The sequence below is a fragment of the Haplochromis burtoni genome, unplaced genomic scaffold (assembly GCF_018398535.1).
Source record: "Haplochromis burtoni strain Fernald_Lab_line unplaced genomic scaffold, NCSU_Asbu1 Contig_214, whole genome shotgun sequence".
Taxonomy (NCBI): domain Eukaryota; kingdom Metazoa; phylum Chordata; class Actinopteri; order Cichliformes; family Cichlidae; genus Haplochromis; species Haplochromis burtoni.
This window is the reverse complement of record NW_024582575.1, coordinates 620,682-644,565: the sequence shown is the minus strand read 5'-3', so window position 1 is coordinate 644,565 and position 23,884 is coordinate 620,682. Positions and strand designations below refer to the sequence as shown.

The 23,884-nt window shown below is 40.5% G+C and overlaps 1 protein-coding gene across 1 annotated transcript in view; it reads left to right on the top strand.

Moving 5' to 3' along the window:
- Positions 1-23,884, top strand: part of hectd2 (HECT domain containing 2) — a 56,800-nt gene that overhangs the window by 4,809 nt on the left and 28,107 nt on the right. The window contains exons 2-13 of the mRNA XM_005937019.2: positions 2,968-3,109; positions 8,592-8,730; positions 8,845-8,947; positions 9,123-9,212; positions 9,795-9,859; positions 10,146-10,191; positions 13,667-13,776; positions 15,773-15,921; positions 16,013-16,136; positions 18,214-18,310; positions 18,453-18,560; positions 20,933-21,065. Of these exons, the coding sequence (XP_005937081.1) occupies positions 2,968-3,109; positions 8,592-8,730; positions 8,845-8,947; positions 9,123-9,212; positions 9,795-9,859; positions 10,146-10,191; positions 13,667-13,776; positions 15,773-15,921; positions 16,013-16,136; positions 18,214-18,310; positions 18,453-18,560; positions 20,933-21,065 (1,306 nt within the window). The remainder of the gene's footprint in view (positions 1-2,967; positions 3,110-8,591; positions 8,731-8,844; positions 8,948-9,122; positions 9,213-9,794; positions 9,860-10,145; positions 10,192-13,666; positions 13,777-15,772; positions 15,922-16,012; positions 16,137-18,213; positions 18,311-18,452; positions 18,561-20,932; positions 21,066-23,884) is intronic.

The following is a 23,884-nucleotide window of genomic DNA, read 5'->3' as shown; positions in this document are numbered from 1 at the left end:
GCATGTCGGCTGTGTTACTTAGGCTGCTTTAGCTTGCCCGCAGTTCTTGCCCATCTGCCGGCTGCTTTGCAACCCACCTCCACCTTTAGCTTAAGATCGTTTTTGATTCTGGGCACAAAAGCAGTGACGAGCAGTCAGGCTTGCAGCGTTATAACTGTTTCCACTGTGGCCACAACATTTTTCTCTGGAGTGCTTTTTTTGGCTCAACCCTGTTTTATTGGGGTTTGCTGCTAATTAAAGGGGAAAATAGGTCTAAAGGAACCTTTCAAAAGATTTAAGTAAATGCATATCAGTATCTGTTTTTAAAAACTTTTTAACACCAAATTGTCCTCTGAAGATATATAAGATAGAGTCCTTACAATAGGGACAAGAGACAGCAATACAAGCTACATTGTAGCCACAGCCACCCCTTTGCAGGCTGCAGGACACTGCTGCTAGGCCCTCTGACCACCAACAGTAGGCAACGGGTGAAGTGTCTTGCCCAAGGACACAATGACAGAGACTGTCCAAGCCGGGGCTCGAACCGGCAACATTTCAATTACAAGGCGAACTCCCAACTCTTGAGCCATGATCGCCCCAATCTCCAAGAGAGATCTGCTGTGATTATTTGGATGTTAAATAATGGTTTTGTTGTCAAATAGCTGTATGAGTCTGAATGTAAGTTTGCAAAAAAATTCAAAATAAAAACATTCAATACTGAGGAAACATGTATATCTTGACTTTTGTGGAAATGTCCTTAAACAGCTGTAGTTAAAACACCAAATGTCAGGCTCGCAGAGTCTCAAGAAGAAAAGCCAACGAGTTAGAAAGCTGTGCATTAAACGCTTTTTGCAGAATTTCTCAACCTGTGGCGATTTAACGAACTCAGATGGAGCAACTGCTTTACTGCCTGCACTGAGTGAAATTTAAATGCACTTTAATTTGAAGTAATGAGAATCTTCTTCGACATGTGATTTATTGAATGATTTCAGTGTCTGCTTTTGTATTCCTGCATTAATTCTGGGTTTTCAAAAAGTGTTTGATCTGATTTGAGTGAAAAACCTGTTGCATCTCATTAACACTGTGGAACGTCTGAGCTGAGAGATGAGATGAAAGGGCACGTGTCGGCTCGTGTGTGTGTGTGTGTATCTGTTGTACTATTTGTATTCTGCGTGACGTGTGACACATAAGACTGCACATACACAAATGAGCCACAACATTAAAAGCACTGCTGGGTGAATCACCTTGTTACAATTCAGTGTGCATTAAGAAGACCTCCTAACTTTGAGCCTGTTCAAATGGACTAGTTATAAAAATTTGAACTACTACCCAGTTGTGATGAATGGGGAAACTATCCATAGAGACCAGAGAGCATTTTTCTGTGTGTGTAAGACCGTAAACGTATGTATATCTACTGTGAAGTTGGGTAATTTTACGTTGGGGTCTATTGGGACTGACTTTGGAAGCAGCCTCAAGTGGACGTTAGAGGAACTGCAGCTACTGGCACTCCCACTTTGGCTTTGTTTTTCAGCCTGGAGGTTTCTGCATGAACGAAAGCACACCCCCCCACGCATTACAGGCCTCACCCACAGCCCACAGGACTGTAAGCTGCCTCAGTAGCACAAGAGAGACACATACAAAATGAGACAGGTGCTTTTAATAATGTGGCTGATCGTCTATGCCATCATCGTAATCCGTTTTTTTTTTTGAAAATGTAGCATGTACCTGACTGTTTTTCTGTTCTTTTTAGTGCTTTAGAGAAAATAACATGGAAAAACAACTGTGTGTGTGTGTGTGTGTGTGTGTGTGTGTGTGTGTGTGTGTGTGTGTGTGTGTGTGTGGGCTGTCGTCAGGGCTAAAAGGGCTAAAATTCTGTTTACAATATCCCTCAGGGTCTCATTTCTTTTGAAACTGATTCATTTTGAATGGATGATTAACTGTCTTCCCGTTCCATCACCTGAACATAACACTGCTGGTGCTGCTGTGTGTGTGTGTGTGTGTGTGTGCGTGTGTGTGTGTGTGTGACAGAGAGAGCGTGGTGTGTTTGCGGCTGTCATGAGCGGCTGCTGTGCATCTGTTGAACTCCCCACCTCCTCTTCCTTCCACCTCTCAAGCCTCCTCTACGATCTGTTCTCTCCATCTGTTCTTTCATTTCCATTTCTTCACTGACTTCCTGTCTCATATCCTCCTTCATTTTTCCCCACTTTCTCCCATCTTTTCTGCATTACTTCACTTTCCCTCACTTATCCTTCTTTCCTGCTCTCTCTTTTCAACATGCTTTCTCATCAATCTTCTCATCTTGTTACCACATTTTTCTCATTGCACTTGTGGTTCACAGACACCCAAAACTCATCAAATACCGAAAAGATTAGAAGTGTGATTCATCACAGAGAAGACTGAGTGAATATTAAGTTCATTCATTCGGTTCAGGTCATGTTGTCATTGTCTGTTCATGCAGCTGAAAACCTGATTTCATTTAGAGGTTCTGACTCTAGAAAGAAAGAGCTAGAGCACCACTAAGTGCTGGTTTCTTGGTGTTATGGGTGAAATCTGGGCTTAAAATGTTCACAATCAAGTTGAAGTCCTAACCTGGATCATCTAGAAGAGATAGAAAAAAGGAGAGAAGATGGAGGTTGTGTCTGGTTTTAAAGGGCTCCATAGTTCTGTTTTAGTTTGTATGTGATTGGATCTCGGAAAATAAACAGAGCTGGTTTTCCATAAAGTTTTGGAGTAAAGGTTTGTGTGTGTAGCTGAAGTCATGTCCGGTAGACTCTCACTAAAGCTGGCATCTCCACTTTGATTCTCCACGTTTCTCTCAAAGTAGCCTGGTGACGTTGATTATGGAGTTACAGACTGAAGCGTTTGAGACTTCAGGACTTTGCAGCGGTTCAAAAAGATAAAACAAAGGAGGAGATAACTGGTCTGTTGTGCGTGCATGCAAAAAACTTTCTTTCCACTCGTCTTCATGATCATGTTTTTGTGTGGTAGGGTTTGGGGCGAGGAGCCAAGCAGCCTTTTCCATCTCTGGGCACCTTCATCTCCACGCTCAGCCAGAGGAGGGACATGGCTGGACGTGGACTGGCTGGTGGCATCATGGGCAACTTGACCGGTAACCACGGACTCAGACACGGTGAGTTCAGACACAACTTATTATTATTTCAGCAAACAGAGTAGTTTTGCCCCTTTTCTGTCTTTCTTTGCACATTGAAAAAGGAAATTTAATCAAATTCCCCAAAATGCTGTCTCTATCCTCCATTCTGTGTTCGTGCCTTTGGTCCAGGACCAGATTAGAGCTTTGGCTTTCAGGAAATGACACCGGACTCGAGCTAGCATTCATAAAACATTATGATTAAAAATAAAAAATAATTTAAAAAACAGTTAAAAAAAACTCGATCCATCCATCTTCTTCCGCTTAGCAGGCTCGGGTCGCGTGGGCAGCAGCCTAAGGAGAGAAGCCCAGACCTGCCTTATTGTGGTGGAGAGGTTTGTGTGTTGCAGGGATCCCAGGGGCTTTGTTGTCTGGGGGCTTTTGCCACCTGGCAGGGTCTCCCATGGCAAACTGGTCCTGAGTGAGGGACCAGACAAAGAGCGATTCAGAAGAACCCTATGAGTAGAACACCAAGGGAACAGTTCACCCTTCCCGGGATAGAGTTACCGGGGCCCCGCCCTGGAGTCAGGCCCGGGAAGGGGGCCGAACGCGAGTGTCTGGTGGCTGGGCCTTAGTCCATAGAGCCCGGGCACAGCCCGAAAAGGGGGCACGGGCCCATCAGCAGCCAGGAGCGAATTAAAACTGTTTTGGCAAAATCTGCCTGTTGAAAGAACCTGACTGGAGAAGCACTGCTCTGTAAACCCAAACGCTAAAAGGATTTAAATAGGAGAATTATTTGGAGTTATTTGTTGCATTCTCCCTTTTTTCCATTGATTTTTTTTTTTACATTATTTTAAGCCAGACTTAAAAAACGTGTAATGTGCATCTAAGTTAGTGCAATAATGCTGAAGCGTTCCAGCAGAATTAGACTGTTGAGCTGTCATTGGGAAAACACAGACACACAACCATTCGCACTGCACCACTGTGCCGCAGACACTGTGACAACTGATTCATATTAATGAAAAATATTTGAACTGACATAATAAGAACTTTACCATAGACATCATACAGAGATCAAGAGATATGACACTCACAAACCCAAACGATGAAGATGGTGTGATGTTGTGAAACTATGTGCATGCACAGTTTGATGCTGCTGCTGCAAATGGAATAAAGTGTTTAAAACCTGATTTAGGGGCAAAGGTGCCAAACCTCTGAAGTGTTGGCATTGATATGAAAGGTTTGCCTTTCTGCTGGCATATTTAGATAGGATTAAGTTTTGAGACTTGCTTCCAGAAGCACTTTAAATATTTGATTACGTGCAATATGCACTACTTTACTGCAAAAAACATTGAAACTCTTAGAGCTTTTAATGTTTAGGTTCTTCACCATAAAAGCAATTGTGAGGCTTCTCTGTGGTTTTAAATGTGTAGATGGAAACACTTTGCCTTTAGCATCTTTAGTCAAATTGAACTTGTGCCTTTTTTACTTCTACTTGTGCAACAAGCTTTGCTCCGACTTCCTGTCGTCTGAATCGGCACTGCTTCATTCCAAAGCAGTAAAGCTGCTCAGTGTTTTGTAATATTGTTCGCCGCCTCTTTGCTCTCTTGGAAGCACCGATCCCCGTCCTCGTCTGCGATGTAATGATGTGTTACTTCCTCTGTTTACAGTGTGCTTGATGTATGCACTCACACTCTGTTTATGCTGCCTGCAAATGATGACATCGCTACTCTGAAATGAAAAGCTTTGAAAAGGAAGAAGAAGAGAAAAAGCTGTGCGGCTGTGGATTTCAACATCCCGCAGTGTGAGAAGATCAGACGCCTTCACTAATAACGAGACACTTACAGACATTTTTAAGGGGTGATTCATATCTCAGCTGACTCACAGTTGAAGCTCAAGTCACTTAGACTCAAGAGCTGGAAACAAGTAATAATTACAAATGGTTTGTTCTCCTGCACGTGAAGCATTTTTGGGCAAGTGGCATAAAAAATGTGTTTAGATAAGGTTTTTAGTTTCTCTTATTAAATTAGCATTGCAGTTATCAGATTGCGAGCTTTTTTGCGTGGCTTTAATTATTTTTTCATTGTGAGTGTTTTGACGGTAAAGGGGATGCTGCTTCCTGTTAAAGGCGAGGTTGTTTTTAAATGCCGCGTGAGAACAGAGACCCGGTGGAGCACCCACCAGCCCACTTTGTCACCACGGCTACTGATGCCAGAATAATTATACAAACCTCCGCCCCAAATGAAAACCATATGAAAGTGAAAACCATCAAGACACACACATGAGATATTGTTGCATTCCTCGGGCCCGTTACAGTCGGCCAGCCTGCTGGATAATCACCACAATTTGCTACTTCATCTGTAACGTGTTACGGGTTTTTGTAGAGATTTGTCAAAATAAAAGTGGAGTTTGGTCTCAGAAGGAACACTGTTCCACTGCAGCGTGATATGACTCAATGCAGTAAATATATAAAATGGCTAAATTGGTTGAACGAAGTGCAAAAGTCTTGAACCACCACTATTTTCTTTGTATGTACTTCCGGTGAGCTTTCTCGTCATTTTTTAAAGTCGTCTTGAGTAACAGTTCTCGAGGCTTCTGCGGGTCTTTCAAAGTCCTTCTTTGGACTTTGGCTGCTTTTGCACTCGTTTTCAGTCCCAGCCTGGTACATGATCAGTTTCAGAGAAGTGTCTGTTGAAACAATCAGATATAAAAAGGTAGCTAACTTAACAGACAATATAGCAAAAAAATAAATAAAAAACAAATTTTAAATCGAATCTTTAGGAACTGTTTTACTTGTAGCCTCTGGCAAAAATACCTCATATGTTCCTATTTCTTTTGCTAAAAATATGAAAAATGTCAAAGATGTCACAGTGTGACTGAAACAACATTTTTGCACCAATGCGGTGATTTCCAAAGAACTTTAGCTGCCATGTCTCAGAATCCTTAAAAAGTTGTGGAAACTATGTACATGGAAGACCAATGAAGAAGTTTACATATCCACTGGTGTTTGACTGCAGTGACTACTCTAGTTTTTAGCGCTTGACTTCATTTTTCTGCCCCAAAGGTTGCCACTTGATGCATGACCAAGTTAAACAGAATTAAAAAAAATGCATAATTGTAATAAACAGTAGTCATGTAGCCATGTGCTCACACATAGAGCAGGTAACCAGCAATCATATTTTGCTGTGACGTGACTGAATAAGAAGCTATCACTGTGCAACTTACCCCACAAACCAGGGTACATGTCAGGTACAAGGTGCACACATCATCTCCAGTCTGATGCTTGCTTTGTTCAGAAACCTCTGCAGCAATGAAAGCAGGATTTAATGGAAAGCACTTGAAAACACTTTGGGAAGATCTGTCTCACCCATCATCAAGAGACATCAAAGTAAAGAAAGAGAAGGAGGAAAAAGATGAATGTGACTCTTATGATCAAAAGGTGTCATGACAACGGATGCTTGTTGTTGTCAGCCCTGCGCTCAGTGATATACGAGCTGACAAAGCAATGATAATTAGGATGGTGTGAAGGAGGAAGGTGAGGGACAGGGGAGTGAAGATGGAAGGTGAGATTTAACAATATGTTCTTCTCCTTATTGCAGCTTTGTTTCCTCTTTGATTATGAATTTCTGTCTGATTTCATTAATGAAACAACTAATTCCTTCATCGAGGAGAATTTCATGACAGAAATGGAGCATAATGAAAAAAAGAGCCAATTCAAATTTGGTTCCAGTCCAGATAATTTTATTCAAAATAGTTAAATAGTCCTGGCTTTGGCAGACAAAGCACAATCTAAATGCTTTTGTAGTTGATTCATTTCATGGACCGTTTGCATGTTTGATATTCTTGATCCACAGAGGATGGCTTGTTCCTTTTCATCTTCCTTCACAATCACCATCAATACAAAGTTTACTTTTGATCAGCGGTTTGATCCATCGTCTGGAATGCTCTTTGGACAGTTTCATGGTTCAGAACGTCTTGTTTTGTGCGCAATCAGATACACACAGAGCAGCACAAGATGTTTGGACTGATGGAGAAAAGTAAAAGGTAAACCAGGTACTAAATCTTCAGCCAACACCGAACCAAACTGGCAGCCTGCTGACACAAGTGCACTCGGGGGGGGGGGGCATCTTTCACTGAGGCTGAGAAAATCACAACGAGTGATGAAATGGAAATTTCTATTTGAAATCTACTTCTACACATTTTTTTCACTATTGGATTAATTACTTTTTCTAAAACAATGATTTCTTCATTGTAGCATCTTTCCTCACCCTCGCGACAAAATGCAGACATTTAGCTGTTCTGTTGGTGGATGAGAGGAGTTTTTCTGTGATATAACACGTGCCCATCTCTGTTCTTGTGTCCCTTTTATCTTCTGCTTGCACAATCCTTCCACTTCTGCAGAATGAGCATCCACAATGCACCTGAACAGGGCTGCGCCTGCCTATTGTTAGTGTTAGGATTGAGGCTAATTATAAAGAGAATGGATGGATGGTCATCAGTGTGGGAGGATAGATGAATGCATGTGTGTTATGCAGCGCAGCCTGGCCTCTGTGATTGCACACTGATTGGGGTTAATAGCTGTTGTTGATTCATTTCTCTGTTTGTGGACCTCTTTTGTCTCCCAGCACATATTCCCTACACCTACATGTTCCGAGAAACATTCAAAACAGGCCCGATGTCTGTTTTGCAGTTGTTGTTTTTATTTTCATTTTCACTCCATGTGTCAGTTTAAACGCTGTCGAGCTGCAGATCTACAGCTGTGAGTAATTAACAGTTTGATGTTTTTATTGAATCCACCCACCCATCTTTATCCATCCATCCCTCTTCATCCATCCATCCACCCCTCGTCGACCATCCATCCATCATTCATCCCTCTTTATCCATCCATCCATCCATCATCAATCATCCATCCATCCATCTTTATCCATCCATCCCTCCCTCCATCTTTATCCGTCTACCATCCATCCATCTTTATCCATCTACCATCCATCCATCTTCATCCATTATTTGGGCAAGACAATTTACCCTACCGCCTACTGGTGATGGCCAGAGGGGCCGATGGTGCGATATGGCAGCCTTGCTTCTGTCAGTCTGTAGCTGCCTCCACCAGTGTGTGAATGTGAGAGTGAATGAATAGTGTAATTGTAAAGCGCTTTGAGGGTCTCGAAACAGACATTGCATTGCATAATTATTAATAATCTGCACATAAAACAAGATGTCTTGAACCAGATATCTGCTTTACATTATGAACATTTAACGAGCAGACTTGATATTATATTATGACCGTGATTAGGCCTTTGTGAGTGCTGCTATAGCTGAGAAAGCTTTTATTGTGTAGCTCACTAGGCTGAGAAGATGAGAGGATGTGGCTTCCTGTAAAATTCTACTTTGGCATCCAGATTCCTTTTTAAACTTTTTTTCTTTAAAGAACTCCTTAAGTCATGTTTTCTGTGCAGATGGTCAGTGTTACTGAGAGCGTGCTATAGTTGAACTGGTTCCTCTTCTTTATTTTCCTCTCCTGCAGGGAGAGAGCTGCCTCCGATATGCAGCAATGTTCGTCAAAAGCATCGGCTCTCCATCGACACTCTTCCTCCAGAGGTCAAAGCTCCATTCCCCTCTGACCCCATCATCCCCCTGCGCACCAAGACTACCAAGGAGTTTCAGTAGGTGTCAGTTCGCTGGAGCTTTAAACACACTTTAAACATGCAGGAAACAGTCTTAAATCAAAGGTAAAGAGGTCGGTCTCCGTGAAGTCTTTCGTGTGTTTTGGCTGCTAGGGAGGACATGGAGCGTGCCCTCCAATCAGGAGACTGGAGGGAGGTCCGGGAGTTTTACCTGACAACCTTTGACTCCTTCATAGAAATCAACGCTGCCTTCAAGGTATATCACACACAGAATCTGGTTCTCAGCGAATGGCCTGTTGTGAGAAAACACTTTTAAATGCTGGTAAAATTTCACAGAACTGTTTTACGATGTGGTGCGATGGGAAAGCAGTTTTCACTAACTCTCTCCGTGTGTTACTCTGCCTTCGCTTTCCCCATCACTCCTTTCCCAGCGAGAGGCGAATGGATTGTTTAACACTATAGAGGACTCAGGAGTCAACACCAAGTTTGTCAACGCTGTTTATGACGCACTGCTCAACACGGTGAGACCACACCTTCAGACATGCTTACATACGCTCAGAAACGAGGAGAAAATACTCTGAAATTCGTTTGTTGGCTGTTTGCAATCACAATAGTTTTCCTTTAATCACCTTTGAATGTAAAATATTTTACATCTGATGGGCCTCATCAGCCAACACCTTGTGTGCAACTGCTGGAGCAAATCCCAGCAGTTGATCAACTGCTGGGATCAGCTTGAGGCTTTTCTGGGAGCTTTTAGGAACTGACTGTAGGGAATGACAATACTCCAGCATAGACGTGAACTAGTTTTTTAGCATCAAGCATTTAGCATGTTTCTAATTTGATCAGTATTGCACATATTAAACAAGGCAGTCATAGAGATTTTTGGGTTATGTGTATTAAGAGATATATCCTGGTCACAACTGACTCCAGGGTTCCTCGCAGTAGTACTGGAGTCGTCCACACCTGGTGAGCGTTTTCTCAATTTAAAAGTAGAACAAGTGACCTTCCTGTTGTGGTGAAGGTTAGATGAATATGCCGTTCAGTGTTTTTATTTCTCTTTGTAGGCCTCTGCACACTAAGCTTATTTTCGGTTGTGTTTTTAGCCTCAGGACATCCAGAAGTCAGTGCTGAAAGGGATCATTAACAGCCTGCTGAGGGAGTGGAAAGGGTGAGACGAGTTCTCTGCATCTTTGTGTTATCATGTTCCACTTATGAAGTTTACTATACATGCTTTTATGAAAGGAAATTATTAACATTTCATTGATATTTTTCACATTCTAATCACTGATGTTGGAATTCTTGTTCATTTATATTAAATTGTAGTAAAATAGCTTAAAGTAATACCTTGAATCTCTGTTTTGTACCTCTTTGCTGGTGTAGTTATTTGTTATATTGTGGGACTATTTGTTGACAGTGTCTCACTGTGTTCTGGGTTTTGTCTGTTCTGTTTTCAGGCCTCGGACAAAAGATGATCTGCGAGCTTACTTCATTCTCGTTCAGGTACGATTGTGGGGAGTACCCAGAAGGCCCCTTACAGTGAACTAATCTTCATCACAAATCAGTGAAGAAATCAAATAAATGAGAACAGAGAGTACGACTGATTAAGTCAGATACAGCATGAAAGTGGGAGCTAGAGTGTAGGTGGGTTGCAAAGTGGCTGACAGACTAAAACAGTGCGCCCTGTTGGCAACTTTACGCTTGAACATGCAGCAATCATTCAGGTAAGGAAATCCCAAAAAGTAGATTCTGTTGATTTGGACATAGAGTTTTCATCCAAGTGACTTCTTCACTATCTGCTACATCCAAATGAACAGAATCAGCTTTTTGGGATTGTCTGCAAACACTTGCTAAGTAACCACTGAATGACTATGAAACTGCGACAGTAAAAGGAGGTTGTTCAAATTACCTGAAAGACCTTCAAAATAAAAGTTTTCCCTTTCCGCTGAAACCAAGGTGTTTCAAAAGGTTTAACTTTTACTTTGACGGTGAATGGACTCCTGTTCTGGTTTGTTCCGTTTCACAAGTGTTTGCAGTCGGGGTCTTCCATATAAGCTGTTGGTGCCTTCGAGCTACCGAAACAACAAGGTTTTCGGTGTAGCACTGTTTACCTCTTTGCCACCAGTTTTACGTAACAACAGTCAGCAATCAACCTCTCACCAAACAGTTAACGTTTACACATTTTTGTCCCCTAATAATCGGTAGTTACCATGGGCTCAGTGACTGGTTTTTAAGCCTACGTCACTGGGACTTGAGAAAATTTGGTAAATTTGGTAGTTTTTGCCCATATTTATTCTTATTTAACAAAGACATTTTCATCAAAATGTTTTGTTTTCTTTTTGAAATTTCCCGTTGCTATTCTTCTTAATCTTGCCTCTTGTTTTCATTCCAGTCTTCTGTCTTTCTCTCTTTTTGGGGATCTTTCTTTGATGCTATTTTTCATCTCGGTCTGTCTTTCGTTCTCTCCGTCCAGTCTGATTCCCATATATGGTTTTGGGGATCAGCATCAGATAAAGACAGCAGTCTACAGTAGTCCCACTGTGGTTCCACCCTCCATCACACACACACACACACGGCCGAGCCAAACTTCTGATTTTGCCCCATTTGACTTTGAGGACTTGTCTCGTCTTTCAGCTCTCATGAGAACATAACCACGCACACACAAACACACAGATCGGGACTGGATGAGGTCATTTTGCAGTTGAGGACTGTTGGTTTCCTGCCTGATGATGACTCTCCTTCCTTTATGGGCTCTGGTTGCTACAAATTCATCTCTTTTTCCCTTCATCTGTGCATTATAACCATTCTCAGACTGAAGTGAGCTTTTTGGGATTATCTCACTCATTTTGTCATTTGTTATTACTTTTATTGCATCCAAACTTGTGCGCGTGCGGTCAAAGTGAAAGTGGGTCACACTTGAGGAAAAAAAGTAAAGAATAACAATCATTTAAATCCTACTTCAGTCGGCCTTTAGCCCTGCAGTTAGTTGAACGAATGAGAGATTTTTAAGGAATTGCAGTAAACCAGCCTTCTCTGGATCTTACAAATATGAACCGTATGTTGAGCATGAAGCATTTTCAATGGAAAACTCAAACATTATGTTCAACTTGAACCATTGTTTTGTTTTGTTTCAACTTGTTTTCATAGTTCTGCCCATTATTTCTTTATGTTATAATGTTGTACTCTCCAAGTTAATTAACAAGAGCTGAGAACATGAGGCCGTAATGAAGTCCACCGGAGCAGTTAACTCTTGTTTTCATTCTTTCATCTAAACAAATTTGTCTAGGGGGTTGTTTAAGGGTTGTTTGGATGCTTGTGGGAGACCCAGCAGATTCCCTTTAACGCATGTTCCCGTGATCCCAAATGAAAGGTTTAAGACTGGTGAGTAAATGTTCTAAAAAGTGAAAGAAATCATACACAAAACTATCAAAATAAGGGGTACTTTCCTCAAAAAGAGTATTTTCTTAATAATGCAAACTAATGAGATATTTATGGTCACTTTATTTTATCTAAAAATGCACTCAACAACAGAAATAAGGAGATGAGTAAGAAATAAAACAGGGAAAATATGCTTATGACAAGCATGCGGTAAAAGCCACTTGGTTATGGTTAGAACATGAATAAAGAATAAACTCCATCAGTCATATTTTCCCACTTCATGATGCTCTTAAACTTATTTTATTTTATCCTATCAAGTAATAAAAGAATAAGAAACTCATGAAAACTAATGTTCCACAAACTTGACTCAGACTCTTGCTCAACACTTCATGGCTTATCCTGCTGATCTGAACAACACCCTAAACAAGCAGCAGTCCACTGGAGAAGGTCCACCTGAGACAGAATCTGCATGTAAATGCTCATCCATAGTGTTCATAGTTAAAAAGCAGCCATCCAGTAATTGGTGTAGCTCAAGTGTGATGTTTTCCTTCTATTTCTATTCCGTGTTTTTCTTGGTTGACTGTCGTCCATGAAAACAACACTGAAAACTGTCCTCTTATAGTCTCGCCTTTGACTTCATTATGCGATAAGTTTCTCTTTCTGTTAGAGTATAAAAGGTAGAAGTAGCCTTTAACTCTAAGTTTCAGAAAGAAGGCTTATATGGGCTATGCCCATCGGCTAATGAATTGTGATCGACAGTTTGTGAACCAATGAGAATGCAGTTTAACAGTCACATCCGCCTCTGATGACAAAAATCCTCATGTTGAGGCTTCACGATGGAGCTTTGGAAACCAGCAGGTGAAGTTATTAACAAATGTACTGTTTTATTCCTTATAACTCAAAACGAGTAAATGAGCCCATGAAGTCATCAGAAAACTGTTTACTGAGATTATCCAGGACAGCTTTCACCAGACGAGCATGCTTTAATCAGTCAACTCAATTTAACCCTTTCACACATAGCGGTCACTACAGTGGACAGCTATTCAAAGGCTGTGTTCTTGCATTTGTGTCAGTGTTGATGGTATACTTGCACATAAACCACTACATAGGACGCTGATGTGTCACTCCATGCCCTGCCACACAGTCAAAACGTATGTTGTCCACCTAAGTGGACATTTAAAAAAAGACTCTTTGAAAAGTACATGTTTAAAAAAGTGAATTTCAAAAATGGTTAACATGGTTAACTACTGCAAGTAAAATGAACATGTGGTTCATTACCTTAGCATGTTCCCAGCATAAATAACAGTTATTTGTAGTATATATTGACTCACATACTATTTAATACAAGACAGTACATGCCCTCATAAATGTTTAAGCAAAGGATTCCTTGAATTGTGTACGTTTCCATGGTTGCCATGTGCGTTCACATGCATCCAGGCACTAGGTTGCTGCTCTATCAATTTGTCCTGTTAAGGTCTCTGTTAGTAGCATCATGCAATACATTTGACATTTGTGTTACGATTTCCGTCTCAGTTCACATGTTGGATTCCGGCTTTTTAACTGTGTGTGTGTGTGTGTGTGTGTGTGTGTGTGTGTGTAGAACCCACAGTACTCAAGTACCAGCACCTATGTGATCTATGCTCACCTGCTCAGGCAGATCGCAGCTTTGTCTGAGGCTGACCATCACTTCCTGGTTCACTGGTTTAAAAAGTAAGTCCAAAACTCTGTGCAAGCGTCTGTGTGTTCGTGTGTGTGCACGCATGTGCATGTGTGTGTTCGTGTGTGTGGTAACCAGTTTGATATTGGTTCGCAGCCAGTAACAAATGGACCTCACCACAGTTTAAATAAACAATAAAAATGTCAGGTATCATATTCTGATTGATGTCTCTTTACAGCATCTATAAAGCTACAGAATATTTTCTTTGTCTTTACATTTGAATTACTTTGTCTTTTACTGATTTTTGTCATCCACACTGGATCTAAGGAGAGAGGATTTTGTATGTTAAAGAGATCGTGCAGCCTTCTGTGGAAAATGTGGGATTTGAAGCTTTAAATAACTCATGGATGTGTGGGCGGATTGGCTCTTGTCATCTTGTTACTGCAGCAGGGTTAGCAGGTGATAAATTGTGAGATGAGAACATAAATTAGGCAACTACTCTGCTTAGTCTCACTTTCTTAATGCATATCACATACACAGTTTTGAGGTTTTATGAATCTCTGCTGTCGTTTGGTGCAAACCCTAAAATTTGACAAAACACAGCACTCGCATTCTTTTTACATCCAGCTTGGTTTTTGTCTTCAGCTTTGCTTTCCCTACTCTAATCAGCCCACACAGTGCGACCTGCATGCCAACACTTTCCCTTCTGGAAAAAAAAAAGTTCAAACGTGTATTTGTGATTAACTGTCAAGTATAATAGAATTGTTCTACTTAAAAGAGTATGCTTAACTACTTGACATCCACCAGGTCACCAATAATCTGTCCATGGCTTGAGTTTTGTTCTGGCAAAATGTTTCTGGCAAAACTTTAGAAACTGCAACATGTTACATTACAAATAAAGAGTCATACGACAGCTGTTGCATCTTTTTTCTATGTGACTGTTCCAAATAGGCATTATATTATATTTAAAAAAGGGGTCAACATAAGCCAGACCCTACCCTAACCATAGGTGGGCTGCTAGTGACTGGCCGGTTCTTAAATAGTTAAAAAAAACAAAACTCATGGCGAGTTACAACATTGTGTGCTAATGTATTGTAGTTGTTGTCTGCTGTTGTGTTACTGTACACATATTATCTGCTTTAGCTTGAATATGGAAAAACATCATAGAAAAGTTTTATCAGGTCATCTTTCATTATATATTGTTTTGCTAAGAACACGTTTGGTGAATCTGTCAGTGACATACTACATGACTAAAACTGGTGCCAGGCAACATATGACTCAAATAGTCTATACGAGCAAGGGAATGGAATGGAAATCTCATTTCAGCTTTTTGTGGATGCTAACAACACATTTGTTTTAATGTTTGAGAATCTGCTTGCAAAAACCCAACAAGCTGTAGTCCAAAGTTTTATTCAGAATGGCAGTAAAAAAAGTCTTAGATCCAGTCCTTATGGTGCAGGAACCCTGGACGTGAAAGCAAAGACTGGAAGCTTGTTTGGGAGTTTTAGTATGAAAGAAATCTTTCACAATATCAACACAGTAATCAACAGTAAGAGATTAATAGTTATGGGGCTTATGAAATATTAAACTTCTCTCCAATAGAAAAAAAGCACGTTTATTAATTTATAAATGTCTTTATCTTATTTAATTACATTGTTCCTCACTGTCCAAATATAAACTTTGTCCAGCTAGAAGACTTTAAACATCACACACAGCCTGAAAGCACAAATGTAAACCAGCTTCTGTTCGTCTCCCTCTCGGCTTGAATGAGGAACATTTGAATTCATGCTGTTTGTGGTAATGATTTACTAGCAAGCTGCTTCAAATTAGAAGTTCTGTTTAGTTCTGCTCAGATCCGAAAACCAAACTTCTCCAAAGCTGCTATTATTTTTCCTCCTTGAAGTGTAAGCATCTATTTTTGTGCACATGTATATTTCAGGGTGCAGTTTGACTCTGCCAAGCCACCAGTATTAACTCCATGTATCTGTGTGTGTGTGTGTGTGTGTGTGTGTGTGTGTGTGTGTGTGTGTGTGTGTGTGTGTGTGTCAGACTGTCTGCAAGGCGTTTCAGACAACTGGTAGAGCGCCTCCTGCAGTTCATCTCCACTCGCCTGTTTCCAGCAGAACCAGATGAATTTCCTCCTCTGTCCAAGTGCGCCTGGTGGATTCCCTCTGCAACCAAAGTGCTCAGCCTCTTCAGTGAGTCTCTTGCAAAACTAATAACATCTCGATGTCTGCTGCAGATGATTTCTGTCACATTTGACTGTTATTCTTGTTTCCCTGTCCTCAGATGCAGCCAACAGTGTCTCCTCCCCTCCAATCATGTCCTTCACTGACTTTTACAACATTACTCTTGAACACATAGATTTTATGGAGGATTATAGGACCTGGCAGAACTATGGCAACTCAAATAGGTCAGTTGTGTTTTTTTCTGTATACATTAAACTCTATGAATTTTCCATCTGGTTCAACCCTGCTAAATCCTGATGCTTGCATCATTAGTAAATCTAAAAGTCATATCTTGCAATTAGGTTTGTTTTCTTTCAGCCAATACTGGACAAATTACATGCCAAGAAATGTAGCTGAACATGATTTTCAATTTAATCGCAAAATTTAGTGTTCACTTGAACCGTTCTTTAGAGCACCAAAGGCGATAGGATACATTTTACTTACAGGACTTCATTTCAGTCATTTTGCAATTTAACAATAATCAACTTTTAGATGGACATGACCTTTTTGGTTAAAATATTTACATATATCATATAGAAAGGGTGTGATAGAGGGCTTGTCCTGGTGAAAATCCCGGACGAGCCCCCAAACATTTTCTTAGTCCATAAATTGACAATGTAGTGGAACTAATGGCATATAAGATGGCACCATCTTGCTGTAATTCTATGAATGTTAAATGATGTAAATATAATTATAAAACACATAAGCTTGAACCAATTTTATTATTAGATTCAGGCTTCTTAACTAATATCTTAACTAACAAACTTTTAAAACCGAATCCAAAAAGTACGACTGCTTGTATCTTCCAACTCAAGTATTAAATAACAAAGAAATTGAAGGACCAAGGCTTACTGTAGTCGACACCAAAGCCAGCCATTCTGACCACGTCTGGCTTTAAATGCATGCATAGGCTGATAAGGCATAACTGAAGTAATATTAGGTACCAGAACACTTTCAATATTTCTTTCTTTATATGTTGCTACGGGTTGAGATATGTTGTATTACCATATAGATTTGTAGGAATAATTTCTTGCTAGCATAGATGCATTTCTGTTCAAATCAAGCATCTTTACTGCAATTTTGCATCCTTTCAAGCAGCATAATAAACTAATGAAACTTTGACATTAAATTTACACCACTGCATGTAATGAAATAGCTGACATCTCTCATTTTGGTGGGGCGTACCTCTTCGGTGACAAACGGGCGCAAACGAGACCCTGTTGTAATTTTGTATGAACTAGGCATTTATTTTCTTTCTTGTAGATCACTGAATATGGTAGTCAGCATGTGAGTAGTTGATTTGTTGCTATGTAATAATTTTATGGTTGATTGCAGTAGCAGGTTATGCTAGAGCTACTCATTTCTCATGGATACACAACTTTTCCACAAAGATATGTTCCTGAAAATACCAAAAAGATAACATAATCTACTTTAACTTGTGATTCAAATCCAGTCATAACCCTGGGTTGCTCTATATAAGAGACTAAATCAATGTCATCTGGATTCAGATTGGTTGACCAATAATACAAAACCTGAATGACTCTGATTCACTTCACTTGTGTTATTCAAATCTTCATCAGTTTAGTTCTGTGTAAACTAAACACTCAACAGATTTCAGCAATAAATAGAAAGCATAAAATGCTGTACTACTTTGTAGTGTAGTAAAGTATAGTACAGTATAGTAGTAATGATGGGTTGATGATATAGTCAGTGATGACTGATTTTTGTCAAAAAAAAACGTTTTTAGACTTGCCTGCAAGCTCCTATTAGAATTGCCCCTCCATATTACAGTACATTACCCTGAGTAAGTGCTACTCACGACCAAGTCATCTAACATCCCTTTGAAGATTCCTGGAAGTGAAATTGAGTATCTCCTCATAAGCAGAATGAAGTAACACTTCCACAGCTGCAGTTTATCCAGAACTTTGGAAAGACTTGCAGAAGCCGTGAAGTTCGTTTCACGCTGTGTCACGGCTCGTTAACGTCTCACAAAGAAAATGGATCTGGAGTTTACAGTTGAAATGACCGGCTCTTACAGCCTCTGGCTGGTGTGGTGGGGGATTTGTGGAGCTCATGTGGCTTGGAGGGTGTAGACTTCAGAGCCTGCTCATTAGGGTAAAGTATAGAATTTTGAAAACACTTGAAAGCTGGTCAGAAATGCAGTTACAGAAAGACATGTTTATGAAACTGCTGATAGAAAAACAGACTAAGAAACTCTGCCTGAGAATTATTAACTATTCTTAACTTTTTCCTCTTTTTCAGGTTTTCTTTCTGTCAGTTTCCCTTCATCCTCTCGACGGCGGTAAAGAAAGCCATCATCCAGAAAGACTCGGAGCAACAGATGATCAGTCAGGCCAGGGTGAGTCACACATTAACAAAGCCTGATTCCAGCCTTAAAATATTGTAATAAGGAAACACAGAGCAGGCAGATTTGCTGAAGCTGTATATGAGCAACAAATGCTTGTCTGTTGAGTTTAGGATTCTGTGTTTTTGCTTCACAGCAAAGTCTGGTCAGTAAAGTTTCTCGCAGGCAGAGAGTGGACATGAACCTTCTGTTTCTCAACATTAAAGTACGACGAGCACAGCTTCTCAGCGACTCACTGGATGAGGTTAGTACATTCACAAATTTCAGTTTTTGATGTATAATCATTTTACAAGATGTTTAAACATCTTTTAAACTGTTTAAACTGAAATATGCAAGTTAAAGCATGCAGTGTAGACCGGTGTCATCAGGGCGTTTATTAATTAGAAATAATGTGAATGTTGACTGATCTTTAATGCATGAACAACTGCCATGATGATTATTTATTTTAAAAAAAGAAAGATAAAAAAATCTCCTGCAAATTCCCAATGATATCTTTCTGTTTTTTATCAGAAAGTTATTTTTATTCCAGTGCGAACTGGAATTTCTAAATTCAGTTTCTCTGATTTTGGTGCTTTATGCTTTATTTTTGGTAGTTTATAAAGGCTGCTTTGGTAATCTTAGTAGAAAGTTCCTTTTAGGGGCAAATTCAGGGGCAAATTGATAACATGTATGGCAGTTGCATGGAAACCTATTACTGATTACTATGTCTGATTTCTGATTTCTAAAAACAAATCTGAGAACCCGTTAACCCATCAGCTGACAAACTAAGGGCACAAATGCTAGCAGCTGTCTGATGATCGTTTAGTTTATGATCGTTAATAAATTAGAAAAAGCTAATAAAAACCTTTGTCCTCTTTAGACAATGCCCAGTGTTTTTGAATTTGAATTTTGGTAAATGCATTCTGTTTTTGCTGTCCATGTTATCAGTTTACCTGGTCAGTACCTGCTCAGACATGATTGGTTATTAAAATTAAGACAAACCAGGAAGATTCATGTCCCTAAAAACTCATCCTTTGTCTACTATCTTTACACATATTTATATGCAGATATCTGAAGTGACCTTGAGCCATAACACACTGTGAATTTATGTTTAGTGTGTTTTAAATGTCCTAATGCAATTTTAGTTGATACCGGAAAGCCAATCAGAAAACAATATGTTCTTTAGAAATACACAAGCACAGATTGGTGCAGGTTCAGCGTCATTTAATATAAAATGAGATGTGTTAATGTGCCTTCTCCACTGAAGTACTGAGCAAAGATCGTGAAAAAAGAAGGAACTGAGGAGAATCTCATGGGTGTAAACTGGGATTTTTAGGACATCTGAGAGTGTGATAACAACCAAAAACCAAAAAATTTCTTAAAATGTTGTTTTAAGCAAGGGGGAAAAATTGGAAACTTGTGATGTGGGAATACTGGGAATATCGGCCAGTGAATATATAGACCCTGCCATGAGGATCAGCAAGTATGCCTTTAATGTTTTGCAGTCATGTGTCACCCTCAACCTCCGTCAATCTGAAATGTAACCGTAAATCTGAGATAAACACTAAAATCCAAGTCTAAATTATGTGAAATGTTATTTTCTTCCTGCAGTGAGGTTCAGACCAAATGTCTTTCATTTTGGTCTTTAATTGCTGGTCTGTCCCTGTGAAGATATTCAGTCTGCAGACACTGAGGAATACATGATCACAGCATTTTCATACTTTCATTTGAAGAAACCATTTAGCAACTTAAGTAACAGTGTTTATGGGAAATTATAGCAGAGGATGTCATTTTTTTACCCAGAAAATATTTCCGCATCTACTTATTTTCTACTGCTTCTGTCTGTAGCAGCAGTCTAAGCAGACCAGTCCTCTTTCTTGGTGACCTGTGCCTAAAGCTCTTGTGGCGTTCTCAAGCCAGAAGAGAACCATAATCTCTCCATCATATCTGCACTGGAATCTTTCCCATGTTGGGTGTGACTGGAACGCCTCCACAGGAGGCGTCCAGAGGCACCTGGTCAGCTGATCTGATTTGATGTGGAGGAGCAGCAGTTTTACTCTCAGCACCTCCTGAACCACTGAGTTCCTCACCTAGTCTGGGAAGCAGAGCTGAAAGTGCCTCTGCGGGCTCTTGCTTGCAGTTTTCATAATTCCTTTCATAACTTCTTCCCTCATCATGACCATAGATGTGGGTAGGAGTGTAGATGGACCCGTAAATCAGCTGCTTTTGTCATATCTCTCTTTACCAGAACAAATAGCATCCACATCCCAGCAGACACCGCAACCACTGGTCTGTCAATTTTGCATTTGCTGACTTATTGTTAGCAATGCACAACTTTCCCTGGTGCTCTACAGGAGCCAAATAACCCATAATAATGGGCCTGATACCCCAGATTTCTTAAGCATCTCAAACAGGGCACCATAAGAGCAATCACACACCAGTTCCACAAAGCACATGCAGAACAGCTGGACACAATATTGCCTAGGCGTGTCACCCAGGATAACCCCACATCAGACGCTTCAGGCGCTGCAACTCTTACCCAACAAAGGGGTACAAAGGTTTCTGCAGCAAGTGTTTCTGCAATCCAAACTGAAACGAAATGTGTGTGTGTTTGTTTCATCTCTTTGTCGCCGATAGCTGACGAGGAAGCGATGCGATCTAAAGAAGAAGCTGCGGGTGACTTTTGTCGGGGAGGCGGGGCTGGACATGGGCGGCCTGACGAAAGAGTGGTTCCTGCTACTCGTCCGACAAATCTTTCACACAGACTACGGTGAGTCAGGGTTTCAGATTGGAGGTCATTCACACTGAAACATGAGCTGCTGAGCTGTGAGTGTCCACAATCCAGCCTTCATCATAAAAATGGAAAAAAAGCTTTTCTTTGAGTAGGTCTTGAGGGAGCAGCTGAGAATAACAGATAAGGTTGAAAATCTGGAAGGTAAATCCCGTTTGATACAAAGTCAGTGGAAAGTGAAGCTGTATTTTATTATTGAAGTCAAGCGGAAAAAAATCGTATTTTTATTGGATAAAACGGAAAGTACATTTTTATTAGATGGAGGCCTCGGTGGACGTGCTTTGTGAGTTTTCGGGTCAGTGAAACTGCAGCGGGAATAAGTGTCAGATGGCTGAGAAAAGTGGCCCGTGTTGGTTTTGGCAACTGTATAATTAGCTGTCATTTCAGTCTGGAAGAGTTCTTATTATGATGGTCTTCTTCTCTTGTTTCTCTTTTCCTTTTTGTCTGTTCTGGCTGCCTGACTGTAATTATCTCTGTTTGCCATTGTTGTCACTGTGCCTATCTCTTTCTCAGTGTTGCTCTCTCAGTCTTTTAAACTCCTTTACCTCTGTTTACACGATTTATTCCAAATCTAAAGCCAGACACGGCTAAGTCACTCCTTCTCGTTACAGTTGCGTTAGGCTCTACAACGACCGGTAAAACGATCACATGTAAAGTTGCTCGTTTTTGATGTGACGTTTGCTCGATGTGACAGCTTTAGAATAAAGACACCATTATTATTTAGATGGTTCAATGTAAGCCTTGCTTTTTATGCGTGTCCCAAGTTTTGACTGGCTAAGTGTTCAGCCTCTCAGCTAGAACTTGTTTTTTTCCCAGTAGCTATTGGCAACTTTTCCCCAGTAGCAAGAATGCTGGACAATGGAACAGCTGGAGAAACTGTGGAAACTTTACTTTTCTTTCAGTAAAAGAAAGAACTCGCCACAAAAAAGGCAATAAAACGGAAAATACAGTCAAATGAGAAGGAAAGGCCTCAGGCAGGCGTTGACTGGACGGAGAGAGATCCTGGACATAAGAGGGTTTACTCCGTTATTATTTCTAATGATAGGAATATGAGTATTTTTCCAATACTCTTCTTTTAAAAACCCAAGAACCTCCCATCATATTGAAACCAGTAGCTCTGTAATGCAAAGAAGTGCTTGAGTGATGTTGCAGGTATCACTTTCACCTTATAGTTTAACACTGATTCTGGAGAAAGATGAGTACTTCTAAGGCCTATGATGCCTGTTAAAGCTGGCTGAAGTAGTCCAGTTTGTAAAATTGCAGCAGAGGGGAGACTGGTGTGACTGTCTGCTGTGCTTAAAACAATCCCTGCACTTCCTTTTCCGACACTGATTATTGTATTTGTGTAATAGCTTATAGTCATTAACGGTCAGCGTAGACTTCTTCACACTTAATATCTTTAGTGTCTTACTTGGTCAAGCCAGCGTCAGCAACCGCAACAAACAACCTCCTCAAGGCCAAGGCCGCCTTTTCCCCATCGTTCCACACGTTTAGCATCTACCTTCACATTCTTCTAAATTGGTCATTCATTGCTCATCCTTTTATACTTATAAAAAGGCCATTAATCTCTGGCTCTCGTCTACAGCATGTCATTTATCCCGTCTTCCTTCTCTCTCCCCAACCAGTCGCAGCAGACATACATAAAACTGAATTGAGTTGACCTTGCTGGCTGCTCCGCCTTTCCTTTATAAGTGTCTGTGTTTGACAGTCACCAACAGTTGAAGGAACCTGTGGTTCCTTGGCAAGTTTTCACACATTAACTAAGATTACGTGGACCTTTGATGGAAACGCAGCGAAAGACTCTCACTTCCATGCCTGCTGGTAATGTGGATAAATAAATCTTAAGTAAAGGGCTCAAATATTTCCCTTTGGAAAGGATTCAACAGTTTCCTAAAACAGCTGGAAAGTCTAGTTTTAAGCAAACATGAAACAAAGTTGAGGAAACGGCACATTTTTGGGGACTATTTTCAGTGGTGGATTACTACACGTGTGTGTGGGATTCACTCAGGACAAACTGCAGTGTCTGTTCGTGGTAATTAAAGCACATGTCGCACAGCATAGTGCAGCCATGTGTTATTAATAGTTCTTGGAGAACAGCAGCGCACAGATGCATGGGTTATATCAGCCTTTAAATACATACACAGTGCTTCATAGCGCCATACTTTCATTGTTGGTTTTGCTCTTTTGGAGAAACAGTAAAAAATCCTTTAATGTGAAGTCTCGATTGAACGCACTTATCACAAACAGTTATTTTATTCACCGCTTTCCAGCTGCGCTGTGCTGAGTTGCACATTTCACAAATGGTGGCGAGTTGGTGGTTAACAAAAATCATTTAGATCTCAGTCCAAACTGAATTTCTGTGAATTGTGAGGAAAACATTTCTCAAGCCTTTCTTCCTCCATTTTTCAATTCAACAAGTGTGTTTCCATCACTGCCGCTCCAACATTTCCCCTAACTGCAAAACGATTCTCACATCACGTCTGGGCAAAAAAACCCTTTTTACAATATTGATATAGCATTTTCTCCAAGTTTCGGCCGCATCCGTTCAGCCTTTGTAGTTCAGTATGTTGGAATTTGCATAAAATATACTCGAGTGGAAACCAAGCGAGCGTCTGCCTGTGCATCTGCGTTTTCTGCTCTCTGCGTCTCCGCTCTGGTCAAGTTGTTCTTTCCATCGTCGTTCCATCTTTCCGCGGTCGTCTGTGTTTGTCGGTGCCAGGGGGATGTCGGCCCAAAGCAACACACTCAATGAAAGCTGTGTTCCCCTCATTAGCAGCACAGGGAAATCCCCACCTCTG